Source organism: Buteo buteo, chromosome 20 (assembly GCF_964188355.1).
Source record: "Buteo buteo chromosome 20, bButBut1.hap1.1, whole genome shotgun sequence".
Classification (NCBI taxonomy): Eukaryota; Metazoa; Chordata; class Aves; order Accipitriformes; family Accipitridae; genus Buteo; species Buteo buteo.
Window position 1 is genome coordinate 13,260,282 of NC_134190.1, and position 14,717 is coordinate 13,274,998.

At 40.0% G+C, this 14,717-nt stretch overlaps 1 protein-coding gene across 12 annotated transcripts in view; it reads left to right on the forward strand.

Annotated features, from left to right (window-relative positions):
* The window catches only part of ECI2 (enoyl-CoA delta isomerase 2), a 32,680-nt gene extending 25,510 nt beyond the window's left edge, over positions 1-7,170 (forward strand). For all 12 annotated transcript variants that reach the window (XM_075052145.1, XM_075052146.1, XM_075052150.1 and 9 more), the window contains 4 exons: positions 1,648-1,768; positions 4,821-4,910; positions 5,665-5,808; positions 6,631-7,170. In XM_075052145.1, coding sequence (XP_074908246.1) covers positions 1,648-1,768; positions 4,821-4,910; positions 5,665-5,808; positions 6,631-6,786 — 511 coding nt within the window. In that variant the 3' untranslated portion in view covers positions 6,787-7,170. The remainder of the gene's footprint in view (positions 1-1,647; positions 1,769-4,820; positions 4,911-5,664; positions 5,809-6,630) is intronic.
* The last annotated feature ends 7,547 nt before the right edge of the window (positions 7,171-14,717 follow it).

The following is a 14,717-nucleotide window of genomic DNA, read 5'->3' on the forward strand; positions in this document are numbered from 1 at the left end:
CATCTTGGTTTCATATATGCATAAGTTACTGTAATGGGTAAAATATAATTTGCAAGCATTGTTAGAAAACACAACAGCAGGGGCCCAGTTATGCTACAATACATCCATTTAGATGACTGTGTCTAAGGTCTCACTATGTGCTTAAACAGAAAGAACATGTGGGAGAAGTAGTATTAACTTTATGAAATAAATGAGGAAATGAGATTAATATTAGAAAACTTTTTAAGTGCAGTGATGCTAAAGACTTGATTTTGGTTTTTAGCCCCTGAAGTACATGCAGATATAATGACAAAAACATGATTTTGACTGTATAGTTTGTGAGCTCTAATGAAAAAATTGTGGGTTTCTTGATATCCAACAGTGTCTACACTAGCAGGACATGCCAACATACCTTCACTGTCAGACTTTGAACAGAGACTACGTGTAGTGAATTTGTTCAAAATTGCCCAGGAATTCTGAGATCTTGGTTCCATCTTTGAATCTGAATCTACCTGTTAAAGTAATTTATTTTCTAAGGCCAAGGAGATCAGGGGCATCATCTGACACAGGGTCTGAAATGTTTTTTTGGGGACAAACAAAATGTTTCCTTCTTCCTTATTTTAGCAGATTTTTTCTTCTCTTTTACTTCTGTATGTGACAATTATATCTGAGAGATGCTTGCAAGCTGGATTGCTTCCTCAAGCACTGGCAATTGATGGAAAATCTAAAATACACAGAAAAGCAAACAATGTTTTTGATTTATATTTTAAAGATGAACTGCAAGTGAAGTACTCAGTTTTGCAGCTTTTACTTAGACAAGCTGTCTGTGGATCACAGTTGCCCCTACAAAGTGATAATGATGCAGTCCAAATCTCTTGCAAAGATGTTATTCAGTGGTATCTGGCAAGCGTTCCAGCCTGCAGTGTTTTGTAGAGTGTTCAACACAATGCATAGTCTCATGTATACTTCGTGGTCTTCCATCTTGCTGTCCTGAGAAGACTGTATTTGCTATGCTGTTACTATTACACAAGCACAGTGCTTCCTTACAACACAGAGTTGTTGCGTTCATTACAGCACAGAGATGCTAGAGAAGTGGAGTTCTTACAACACTGTTCATTTTTGAAAAATAGTATATTTTGAGAATGTATTTTGCACTTGCATGAAGAAGTAGCTGTCAAATGAAACAAAATGTTATTTCTCAAACCTGTGCAGAACAGCACTAGGGAATTCTGTGTTGTGGTAGCATCACAGTTTTGGTGCCTGCTGGGGCTTCACTGCAGAACAGAATCTGTGAAGGGAATGGATATCCCATGGGTGGAGTTGGGATGGATGTATAGGCAGATAGGGCAAAAGACTGTTCTTTTAGTGAGCTGTATTCAGTAACTAGCTGAAGAGGGCAGCACTTTCATAACTTGATTGCAGGAACTAGGAAAGCTGTGCTGACATGTACGTGTTTGATTCTTAGTTGGTAAGGAAATGCAGGTATTTCAAATAGTTCTTATTTTCTTCATCAGAATTAGTTTGGGAAAGGGACAAAAGCATATGCTACATAGAATCTAGCTCATGGGTTTTGTTACACAGTATCTAATCACAGGTTTTGCAAATTGTTTATATTTGATGAAAAAGACTAGGATGTGTCTCTTACGTTCTGTTTTTTCTTCTCTCTAGAGAGTTCGTGGGTCATTTTATTGATTTTCCTAAACCACTGATTGCAGTGGTAAATGGCCCAGCTATTGGAATCTGTGTAACAGTCCTTGGATTGTGTGACGTTGTCTATGCTTCTGACAGGGTAAGTACATTATATAGCTGATCCCAAGGCAGTCTTTAAGCCTCTTTCTGTAGCAAATATTATTTGGTTCAGGGTAATCTGACAGAAGAGAACACACAAGTGTAAAGGCTTTTTATATCACATCAGGGAACACCTATATTAATTACCAGCACAGGGGTCCATCAGCCAGTGGTTAACATGCATAGAATTTCCCTTCTGTAGTTATAGTTATCAAGTTACTGACTCCAGTTTAGAAACTCTTTCCTATATCAGTGAGCACAGTAAAGAGTAGCAGATGTGAAGTGGTGGTTGTAAAGCCCCTTTCAGGTGTTGGAGGGGGAGGAAAAGATTATTATGGAATGGAATTGTAGTAACTGGCATTTTATCTAATCTGTGTTCCAAGGTAACTTTGGAAAAGCTTTGGTTTATTCAACTTAAGATTCCTTTTAGGGTAACTTTCCAAATACATAACCAAAAGCTGTATTAAGGCATAGCACATAATCCCATTATATGGCTTATTTTTTAAGTTCTCTCATTTGTATAAGGTTATTAAACAGACACAGAACTTAACCCAAGGTCTTAACTTTAGGCAAGCTTTTGCTTGCAGAAATGTCTGTGGTGGGTGGTACTTTATTCCTGCTTCAGCACTGTGTCAGATTTTTCCTCAAAGTCCCTCCTGGATTGGTTTTGTCACTATGAGACTTAAGAAAATTGAGCTGCAAGGGACCAACTCCTTTTGCTTGCCCCATTACAGGATCAGCTAGGACCATGTCACTCCTGACATGTACTTCTATAATGTACATTATTTATTCAGTCTCTTCTGGTCCCTCGATCTCTTCTTTTACTAGAAAATTGTTGGGTTCTCCTTCTTTCTCCCCTCCCATCTGATCTTTTTTTGCTGCAGGGTGAACTTGTTGTTTCTTGTTCCTGAATTTAAATAACAGATGATTTTCATCCTCCCTTACAGTAGCCATCAGTGTGCGTAGACTATTAGATATATCTCAGGTTTACATCTGCTCTCTCAATCTTCTCTTTTTTTGAGCTAAACAGTTGCAATTCAAACAGTTTTTTCTCATGTGGCCTGCAGTCACATTCCTCTGGACTCCTTCCAGTTGTTCTGTGTCTCTTTAAGGATAGTGGTACAAACTGGGCACGTCACTCCAGCTCTTGTCTTACTGTTGCGAAGTAGAGCAGAAGAACTTCTTCACATTCTGCAGCCTGTATTTCTGTTTTGACATCCCACAATGTTATTTGATTTACATACTTGTGTATAACACCTGGATCGCTTACTGTAGAGTTGCCAGTTAAACAGTTGTTCTTATCGTATACTGTATACCAAGTTATTCCTGCCAAACTTTAACTTGTCCATATTAAATAGTATCTTCTTACTCATACCTCTCCATTTCATTAAGACTATTTGAATTCTAATCACTTTCCCCTCGGCATATCATCTCCTTACAGCCATAAGTTAGTATAGATTTAGTTGAAGTTTAATCCAAATAAGCATTAAATATTTTGTCCTGTTAATATTATCCTTCTTTCTTGAATGGTTTGAGATTCATCCTTGAACTTCCTTTTACTAGTCATATGCGTAAAGTGCATCTTATTTTTACCTTGTATTTCTATTTTTTAATCTCTGTATGCTTATATTAGTTTCATACTTAGCTGTCTGATGTATTTTTCACTTTCTGTGTACTTGTATTTAAAGTCAGTGACGAGCTCATGATTTAGCTGAGACAACCTGTTAGTAACTTCCTGCCTACACTGGGACAGCTTTTGTGTGTGCCCTTGGTAAGAGTTCTTTGAGGATTTCTGTAGGGTCTAACTTAGCCTTTCACTTAGGAAAGTTCTCATGAAGACTAACCTATTAACTTCAAGTTTATTGAAACCTTCTCAAAGGTGATTGTTCTCTGTTATTCCCTTTCCAGGATTATGAACTCCCATGCAGTAAGGTCATTCTCATCCAAATTACTACTTAATTTCACATTCTCCAGTAGTTTGGTTGGAGTGCCTTAGGCATTGACTACCTAGTCCAGAAGTGGCCAGCTTTACTATGTCCAGGATCTGGTTTTATTCTCAGCCAGGTATTCCCAGAGCAGATCATTACCAGCCACATTCACATGACACTGCACAGCCTACTCTGACAACAGATGAGCATTTTGGGTGGTCAGTTAACATTGCCTTCTGCACTGGATTTTGCTCCAGTTCATGGGGCACCAGTTTGTACCCCTGGTATAGTTAATTTCCCCTTGCTTAAGCATGACCAATACTAGCCTGTATCCCGGCAGGTGTTGTCTAATCTTTTCTTACAATGATATAAATGTCACTTTCTTGCTAGGAAGTCTATTGGTCTGTCTTACTGTATGGCCATCTGTAGTACAGTAAGAGATTATTACCTTCTATTACAGTGAAAGCTGCATTGGCAACTTTTGTACTCTTTGTGTATCAGTTAATATTTTTAAATGGAAATAAAGGCAAGCATTTTATCTTCCTTGCTTAAAGTTGATGTGATTTGTCAAAACATGAAATTCTGTAGTTCAGTTCTAACTTGCAATTAGGGTATTGTTTTGTATGATCCCATGATGCATTTCTACCACAGGATCTTTTTCAATTTGCATAAAATTTGAGGAAGGAAGATTCAGTGACTTGAATTTTTCAGGAGTAGAATAAACTTAGTGTGCCTTTACCTCTTAAGTTGTTTGGGCTATGTGTTTAATAACTTTCAGGGCAGATGAGTATGAACAACCTTTCTGTAAAGATTTTGCACATGCAAATTAGTTTCTCTAAGCACTGTATTCAAATAAGGTAACTTCGTCAATGGGATTGTTATGATAAGGGAGTTAAATTATACAGGCAAAGTCAGCTCTTGGGTGCATTGAGAGGGTGAAGCAGTGTTACCAGGTGGTGTTTAAAGCCTATTGTGGTAACAGTTCAGATGTATTTCTGGTGAACTCTGTCACAATAGAAGCTTTAACATGAAAACTAAGTCCTAGTACTTTAGTCCCGTGTTCTGTTGTGAAGTTTGTTTTGTTTTGTTCTTTTTCCCCACCACCCCCCCCATCCCACCCCCCAGGCTACGTTTCACAGCCCATTTAGTCAGCTTGGACAGAGCCCAGAAGGATGTTCCTCTTACCTGTTTCCAAAAATCATGGGCTTAGCCAAGGTAAGAATGTCTGCACTGTATGTGGGATCATCTGTCCTTTTTGTGTTGGTATCCTCCAGCTGTAACACACCTCAACACTGGTGAGACCACAGCTGGAGTGCTGTGTTTGAGTCTGGGCTCTAGCTACTAGAGATACATGGACATACTGGAGCAGCAGGCCCAGCAAAGAGCCACAAAGATGATTAAGGTACTGGAGCATATTACATATGAGAAGAGGCTGAGAGAGCTGGGACTGTTTTTCCTGGAGCAGAGAAGGCTTGGGGGAATCTTACCAATGTTTATAAATACCTGATGGGAGTGTGTAAAGAAGATGGAGACAGATTCTTGTCAGTGGTGCCCAGTGACAGGACAAGAGGAAAGGGGTACAAATTGAAACACAGGAAATTCCATCTGAACGTAGAAAAATAATTTTATAGTGAGGGTGGTGAAACAGGGGAACAGATTGTGCAGAGGTGCTGCGAGGTCTTCGTCCTTGGAGAAGTGTCTTCGTCCTTGGAGATACTCAAAACCCAAGAGGACACAGTCCTGGGCAGCCTGCTCCAGCTGACCCTGCCTGAGCAGGAGGTTTGAACTAGACAGTATCTGGAGGTCCCTTCCAACCTCATCTATCCTGTGATTCTGTGTTCTTTTCAGAGGGCAGACATTAACAAGCAAGAGAGTAAAATAAATGTGACTTGGAAGCTTGTACATTTCCTGTCAGATTACTCAAGTCTTGTGTCTTGTTGAATCACACTTTCTACTTTTCTTTATGCAGGCAAATGAGTTTTTGCTTTTCAATAAAAAGCTGACTGCAGCAGAAGCCTGTGCCCAGGGACTTGTGACTGAAGTCTTCCCTGATAGGACTTTTCAGAAGGAAGTTTGGGCAAGATTAGAAGCTTATGCAAGCCTCCCCAAAAATGTCAGTATTTTAAATTTTTCTCCACCTTGTAAGCCTGTAGCATTCCCAATCCTCCTGCCAAACCTATCCTGTTACTTGGTTTCACTTCATCCTTTATCGAAAGAACAAGGCTCAATCTGTTTTCCTTCAAGCACAGATCTGTCCCTGTCCCTATGCTGCTGGGAAACAGATACCTCTCTTCTACCCTGACTGAATCTAAGACAGTGCACTGTACACAGAGATTCAGTGCCTGAAAAGCCTTAAAAACTAACTAATTAATCCACCTGCAGTGTCTGTGTGCATGCCTTGAATGCCTTCTTTTAGATTTTTATTTGGCAATAGTTTAGGTTTAAGAGCCTTACCACTGGTTCTACAATATCGATTGTACTGTGTGCACAGCGGGTGCTCAAGATGATGCTGGGTGGCTTTACTTTTTGCTGAGTTCAGTCATCCTGCTCACTAGTTTAGGTTTTGCGAAACTACTTGAGTCACAATGGTATTATGTTACATTGGACAAGAGGAGACACTTGTGCCAGCTGCTGATAATGCAGGCTGCATTTGGCACTGCGGACAGTTGAACACGCTTGGCTTCTTGTGCCCATCTCTCTGATTGTGAGCACTTAGTGGACTGCTGTTCCACTCCCCGTGAACCTCCACCTTACTAGCAGTCTTAGTGATTAAATGCAACAATTACTTCTAGTGAAAAGTTTGACTAAAAGCTAAAATGTACTATGTTAATACAACTTAGTTTGAATTCCAATGTGTTTATTGTGCCATTTTCTGAAACATTAAATTAAGGTATAGAAACCCTAACTTCCTAATGTTCCTTTCCTTCTCCTCCAGTCCTTGGCAGTGTCAAAGCAACTGTTACGAAGTATGGAAAAGGAGAAGCTCCATGAAGTCAACAGTAAAGAGTGTGAAGTTCTGAAGGAGAGGTGGTTATCTGATGAATGTATAAATGCTATTGTCAGCTTCTTTCAGAAGAAATCAAAACTCTAACCTTCACTAGCAGAATAATTTAGCTTCTGGCAGTAGCTTAATCTGCCCTTATGATTTATAAACTTTCTCTTTAAGTAATAATTCTTACACCTTTTGATGTGGTATATTTCTGTTCTGAGTACTAGGTTAAAACTGGTTCATAAAATTAATACAATGTTATGTGCCTTGGATCCATTATGGATATTTAGGTTGGGGAAGAAAAGGTTCATTATTCTGTAGGCAGCAGTGATATTTCTGAATAATACTTCCAAAAGGAGCAATAGGTTCAATGGCACCATATTTTGATAGCTCTTAAAAAAATGTCTAATGAGTGATTCTTTTTATTCATCTGTGGGGAAGGACATACTGTATTAATGAAAAAATAAATAGTGGTATTTAATTACTGTTGTGCTGATTCTTACTCCTTCTGTTAAACATTCTCGGTGAGAGGAAAAGTAGTTCTTGGAGGTGTATTAAGATAATAGTCTTACAAAAAGTATTCTCTTGACTAACTTCAGGATTCTCAAAGATGTTTGTTGTGAGCTTTATGGTTCTAACCTTAAATATATTTTTCCATTAAGTGCTTCATATTGCCCTTTTTCTGTGAAAAATCCCACTAAAGATAGTATGACCTTTTACTGTAGCCATTTTGGAGTTAAATTAACAAAACAATTATTTTTCAACAGAAAATTTCTCCGCTGTTCGTGGATGTCTTTGGGTAGAGAGTATTCCAGGCACTGCAGAGGACAGGGTCAGGCTGCTGGAAGTTTGTAGGCATTTAGGTCATGCCAACGGAAGGAGATCATGGAGAAGCAGCAGTTACTTATCCAGAAAAGCCTCTCATTGACAAGGAGTTGATCACTGTAAAAAGAAAAAAAGAAAAAGCAAAACCACCCCAAACCTTAATTTCAGTGCTCTAGACTCTGATCCTCAAGAGCGTTGACAGTGAGAAACCTGAAAGGTAGCACTCCAGCCCTGGCCCTGCGTGCTTAGGCAGGTATGTACATAACAGCAGGGGTGCAGCGGGTACCTACAGGCAATGCAGAGGGAGGCTGGCATAGGTGCAGCGAAGGGTGAGACGGATGCCGGTTTCTCGTCTGGACGCAAGCGCCAGGGCACCGGGGTGCAGCATTGGGTGTGGGAGCTGCTGGAGCAGAGCAACAAGCTGCCAGAAATGGAAGGCTTCAGGTGCCAGCAGCATGCCGTGGCCGAGACTTGCGGTGCCGCTGCTGGAAAGTCACCTGCACCCGTGCAGCACAGACATGCAGGATGGCTGCTCGGCAGTGGCACCGCTGCCTCACATGGTAAGCAGGTCTTAAACTCCAGACTTTGCCTCCAACCTGGTACCTGGTCATTGGGATTTAACTACTGAGAAGGCAAAAGTGAAATGGGATCGGAGAAAAAGAAAACAAGAGGTGTGGGTATGCATCGCTCAGCTGTGCTACAGCAGTTAAATTTGATGCTAAGAAGTATTAAAAAGGATTTAGGGTCTTCCTTAACCCTGTGTGGGAGTCGATGCTGATTGCCAGCAAAAACAAGTCCATCACACACAGGACGGCATAAGCAGGGACAGCAGAAACACAGGGAGAGCGAAGCGGTAGAGAGGTACAGGGAGGAGGAGAGGGTAAAACTGCCAGGGAGGGCTGAGACTTGGACCCAGCTCACAGGAAAGAGAGGGAGACCAAAATAATTTCCTGTTTATCATGAAATAACGTGGAAAAGGGCTGGGGAGGGCACGCTTCCAGTAGATGTGAAACAGCCAAGGGACAGCGGGGCTCTTCCCCCTTCCCTCACAGCACCCAGAGAGGGGACATGGCTCCAGGCCCCACGACACGGTGGCCACCCGTAGCGTGGCAGGGGTAGGTGGGGGAAGAGGGCGGCTGAGGGCCAGGGGCTGGTGGCGGGAGAGGCAGTGAGAGAAGAAGCTGAGGCGGAGACCTGGGTGGGAGCCGAGTGCCGCCGGCGGGCTAGGCAGGCTCAGGGCTGCCATGGCTGTGTGAGGTGGTGGCCTCCGCCATCCCGCCAGGGCAGCTCTTGGGCCACCGGCGGGGCGGGAGGCTCAGTGCTGGCTGCAAAATGGCGGCAGCTGTGTGGGACAAGGAGGAGGCCGAGAGCTGCGGCCCTGGCCCGTGGCAGTCCCCGGGGTTGGGGCAGCACAGGGGATGTGCTTTTGGGACCAGAGGGTGAAACTCGGCTTTGTCTTGCTGAGGCTTTTGTGGCTCGTGTGGGTTTTTTTTCTTTTCCGTGCTGCTCACACAAGCCTGAGTCCCTGAAACGCTTTCTGTGGGGTTTTTGTGGCACCATAGCGGTGGCCATTGTTGGTGTACCCAGGGGTAAACAGCAGTTGTTCAGTCTTCTGAAAGCTCTTTATCAGTGGTAACGTTTAGTAGATTAAGCAGTGCATCAGCTATGTTATCAAGTGCATTTTATGTGTGTGCAATGTGTCTGTTTTCCTCAAGGACAAATGTAACCGTTAATAATCTGTTGATGGTGAAATAGCAGAAACAGGGTTTCCTTGATCAGTGGATGCCAGCATATCACTTACAGCAATGGGAGATGAACAATTACTGGCTTTGTAATGAATTAGATCTGTTGAAATATTATCTTTCTGTTCTGAATCTCCAATGAGAATAAACCAACATTGCTTTGAGGGAATGGTAGTCCTGGGTGGTTTTAGTTAACTTTTGGAAAGTCAAATCATTGCCTCAGATAGCTAATGAAGTTCATTTCATAACTTTTTTGTTCATAAAACACTTGTTTCTGCCTAGCAGCATCTTTAATCATTTTTACACATTCTATAGATGTCTGGCATTAAGAACAACAAAACAAGTCTGATGAATTGCTTCAAACAATTTCTATTTACTCCATATAACAAATGAGCAATTTTAGATAATTTCTTCTGAAATACAGTCACTTTTAAATTATATTAGTATAATATGATTGTGTGGACTACATCAAATGTTGCCTACGTTCCCTTCAAGGTACTACCATTGGGTGGTGTATGTCTTGCTAACATGGAGGTGCAATGTACAATAGGATTCAGGTCACACTTTGCACAATTACACACATGCTTAATAATCTACTTCCGTGTTTATGTAGAGTCACAGGTAAATAATCAAATATATCATGCAGAAATACCAATGGCAAGATATCTAAACATAGTTTTGGAAAATAAGGTGTTCTAAGCTTACACTGGATATAAGACCTGCAACATTTATTGATTATATTCATTATAGTTACTGTTAATACAACACCTGTTTGACTGAAAGTAGCTTTGAGACCAGCAATTAAAAATCCAAAGTCTGTCAAAACCACAAAACTCTGCATATAAGGCTATTGTGAAACATTAGTGATGCACTCCTCCTTTTTATCATAAATGATTCAGGACATTCGGGCTGCATCACAATGCCAGCTTTTGTGCTTCTGACATTGAATTTACAGTTCAATTGTAAATAATCTGTAACAACTCTGCTGTGTTAAAGTGCCTCTCCCTTGTTCCAGCTGAATGCAAACACATCCATGAGGTTAATGTAGTAGATCTCATATCTAAACAAGGACTTTAGAATTTATGATAAAAACCTCTAAACTCCAAATATCAGCAAAGAAGGAATGTTTCATGTCTGGAAGAAGACACATAATGAGGGCAAAATTGCTGTGAGGAGGTAAAACAATGTTTTAATAATTATATCAAATTAAATTGAGAGGTTAATGTCACAGCCAGCCAGCCAGGCTGAACAGGTGAGAGCAATGCATGCAAAGACATGTTAGCACTCTGTGGAATTAAATATCAGCAGGTAATTATCAGCTTATATCTTTTCTAATTGGAGTGCTCAAAGGGCTTTTATTAATTGATGTAACATTTGTTTTCATTACAGTTCAGGCAGGACACTTGGGAAGTAACAAACAGTAGGTTCAAGTAAAAGTCTTTAGTCTCTTCCAGAGCATGTTATTTTGCACTATAGTTACACCCTGAGGATGCTTGTAGATATGTAAGTATCCAATTCATTAACTCCATTATTAGTGTGATTTCTTCAACATATTTTCTGTATTCTCTGTCTGATGCTGGTTTTCATTATTAAAGACGTAGTATACAGTGGAGAGGGGGATTTTTGTTTGGCTGCTTTTCTTTTCTTGGTACTGCTCTTTCTCTTCCAATTTAGTTAAAACCCTAAAGCTGTAAGAACCACATCAGTACTTTCAATTACAAACAGCATTTCTTATGCACCACATATTCTAATGTATAGAAAATGTTTATGCAGATTGAAAACCTCAACCTGAACTTTGAATAATTCACTTGCCTTGTTTTCCCTAAATGTAGATATAAATAAACTGATGGTATCTCAGGTTGTGTCCTTCATGATGGTATATGTTCACCTTAATTAACCTTTTGTGATGTGTAGGGTTTTGTATTTTTCAGCCAGTAAAATATCTATTGCAAATGTATTTTTTACCTGGCATTTTAGATAAAAGTAGCATAACTAATCTTACACATATGAAACAAGGAATTCTCTACCTATTGATACGAAGGTTAATTTAAAAATCTGGAAAGGATTTGCATGGACAAAAAGAAATTTAGAAATTAAAGTACTTACGGAAATTCTGTGAAGTTTGTAACAACATACCTAAAAGAAGATAATGAAAAAATCTGTAAGTTGTTACAATTTGCATTGATTGAAGGGCTATTTTTGCTGTCTCACAGCACTGTATTGTTCTTTTTGATATTTGAAGAAGTGATTAAATTTGAGTGAAGTTTTTAAAAATTTTTTTAAAACCGTATCTGAGCAACAAAAGGGCAGAAGCTAATGTCTGATCGTGTCGTTCCATTAGCCCTGATCTTCTAAATATGTGTGACTTGACCTTTCTTTTATGATGGACAGAATGCTAAGTTTTTTTATCAAAGTCTACTATTGTACAAGGAGAAGTAGCAGAAGGTACAGTTAAGTACATGAAGTTAGTGGAGAGAGTTTCTTGGAAATCTCCTCCCTACTCTGCAGTAATAAAACAGAACAAAACATAGTCTGTATTTGTCAAGGACAAACAATATCAAACTGATTTAATTTCCTTCATTAGTGTGACTGGCTTGGTGTATAAGTGAACAGCAGTAAATGTAATTTAATGTTTAGTAAGGTATTTGTGCTGTTCTGCTATGCAGCTGCCATAAACAATTCCAGGAAATGTGATCTAGATTAAATCACACTTGTAGAGTTGTAGAATTGACTGAAACACTTTACTAAGCAGTAGTCATCAGGTTATCAAAGTGAGAGGGCATAGTCTGGGACCTGACAGGAGTTTATTCTGGTGTTGCTTTTGCTCAGTGTGTTCATTAATTAGTTGGATCTCAGAAGAGAGCATTATATTATAAAATATGTGGCTAACACCAAGTTTCAAGGTCATCTTGGTGAGTTGGATAGTTCATGATAGGCAGGCTGAATTTCAATAGAGAGGGAAGCACCTTTCCACTCATACTACTACTGCTGAATTTTCTTTTGATGATTATACTGATGATTAGATTTTCTTCTAGTGATGCTGAAATTAGATATTCGAAGAACTGACATAATTGCTCTAAAATGGTAACCTCAGAAATATTTCAGTAGTTATCTTCCTTAAGTATGTTAGTTTGAAATTTAGTTCTCACCAACCTACCCATCAAGGGAGAACAAATTCTGCCACATAGGTCAGAACCCAAAATACATGCAAAACCACCTCTGTTAAGCACTTCCCTTTCCCAAGCCCTTCACTTCCTTCATAGCTCTTCATCTCTGAGAATGTGCTCTTCCTCCGTGCTTGTTGGAAAAGAGAGAAAGGTGAGACTAACAGGGTAGAGTGGGGAATTGTCCCAAATTTTGCTACTCTGTGCTGTAGCTAGGAAAGAGCACGCTGCTAGTTTTTTGAAGGGTTTTTCCTATGCTTTTGCAAGCTTTTTGTAAAGTATATATTTCAAAAGATTTAGGAAGAATCTCTGTGAGATTGCACTTCCCATTACAGGACATTCCTGTAGCAGTTGTGCCATCCGTGCTATAGGAGATTGGGAAAACAGTTAAAATATGCTTGATTGGCTCTACTGGGAGTCAGCTGGAAACTAGGAGAACAATGATGGTGGCTTCTGCCAATCTCTCCTTCCCTACTCCATAAAACGCTGTGGAAGTCCAGTGGCTTAAGCAGTGCTCAGCAAAGGCAGATTATATTTTACTTCTGTGATGGACTATAAACCAAGAAACAATTTAAACTTTTTTAAACTCCTTTTACTTGGATTTCATGCAAAATCAGCTTAAAACAAACAAGTTTCCTTTGTGCCTTTCCAGCTTCATTTCCTTTTACCATTCCTATTGCAGATAAACACCTTGATATCACTTTATTTTCTTCTTCTGGGCAGTATCTTAACACAGATGTTCATCACAGGGCAGTAGGCTTCTCCTGGTTATTGGGACAAAGGAGTTTCAGGCTAGAATACTTTCTAAAACAAAACCAGACTGCTCTGGTTTTTGTTATTTTTGCCCAGTACCTAGCTGTGTTAGGGCAGGTTGGGTAGTTTTTAATTCATAACGTTGTAACACATACTCTGAACAAGACTCTGCTTTGCCACAGTAAGATTTCTTTCATGGAGGGTCAGCTGGAAAGTAACCGGGAAACCTAGAAGGTGATACATTGGTGGTAGTTTGTTACCTGTTTTGATGCCTTGGTCTATGCTGATGTTTGCTTTGTCCTGTAATGGTGTATCAGAAAAGCAAAAACATGTACTGTGCTCTGAATCCAGCAGGAACAATACAGAAAAGGCCCTCTGCCTCCCCCAGCCTCCCCCTGGCCTGAGGAGCATAAGAAGCTAAACTGGGTGTGCGCCTTCTTGTGGGAGTCTAGAAGAAAGAAACTTAGAAGTCTGTTACACAGGATTGGTTTCAGTCTTTGGGGCTGAACATGGCTCATGTAGACTACAAGAATGAATGTTCCTTTTGGGAACACTCATTTTCATGTAGAAGATAAAGAACACAGGATAACTTTTTTAAAAAAATAAAATTCACATTATATTTTTTTGACAATAGAGTGGATGAGTTGCAAGTTCAATATGCAACACCCTGAAAAGAAAAACAGAAGACAGGTAACTCAGCATGACGTTCAGCTTTTGATATTTTAATAAAAATAGAAATCTTGCATTTGTACTTGAGTGAGGGAAGCAGAGTTGATTTTTAGTTGCTTGTAGGCATTGAAAACCAGTCTGAGCTGTTAGTCCACATTTATTATATTCTTAAATCAAAAGAGCAGCAAATTCCAGATAAATCTAGTCGAGTACTGCTTTCCTTCTTATGACATGGAATATCGGCAGCTGCACCCTTAGCATCCAGAGTACAATGAAGGCCAAGGTCTTTACTGGATTTGCCAGGGCCACTATTTCACCTCTAGTATATTTTCTTCCTCTAAATGGAACCTCCAGTTTATTTCTGTCTTTTTTCCTTCCTCAGACACACCAGTAAGCCTCCTAGGGGAGGAAAATGGCTAAGCATTGTGCTTTAGATTTAACTTAAAAACTCCCAGAAAGACTGACTAAACTGCCATTTTCCTGTGTGTAGGAGACCATTCAAAGGAAGAGCGGTTGCAGGCAGTCCTGTTGTTCAGCCATGGTAAGAAATATTCATTCAAGAGGCTGAAGGGAAGGTGCCTTTACCAGATTCAGCCAGCTGGCTTAATCTGTCTGGATATTGAATCCAGAGTAAATTTTGTAAAATTGTGTATGGAACTCTGTGTGTTATATTTCTGGATGTCTAGTAGATACACGAGTAAGCATGGTATGAAGGTCAGCTTGGCTTCAGGTGAGCAGAAGTTTGTTCTTGCCCATGGAAAGACTGCAGCCCAAATGTAGGGCTGTTCTATACTGAGTATCTCATCTGGGTAATGTTTTTAGGATGAGCTTTATGTTAACACAGTAGATGATAGATTTGTAGAATGTCTGAGCTTTAGGT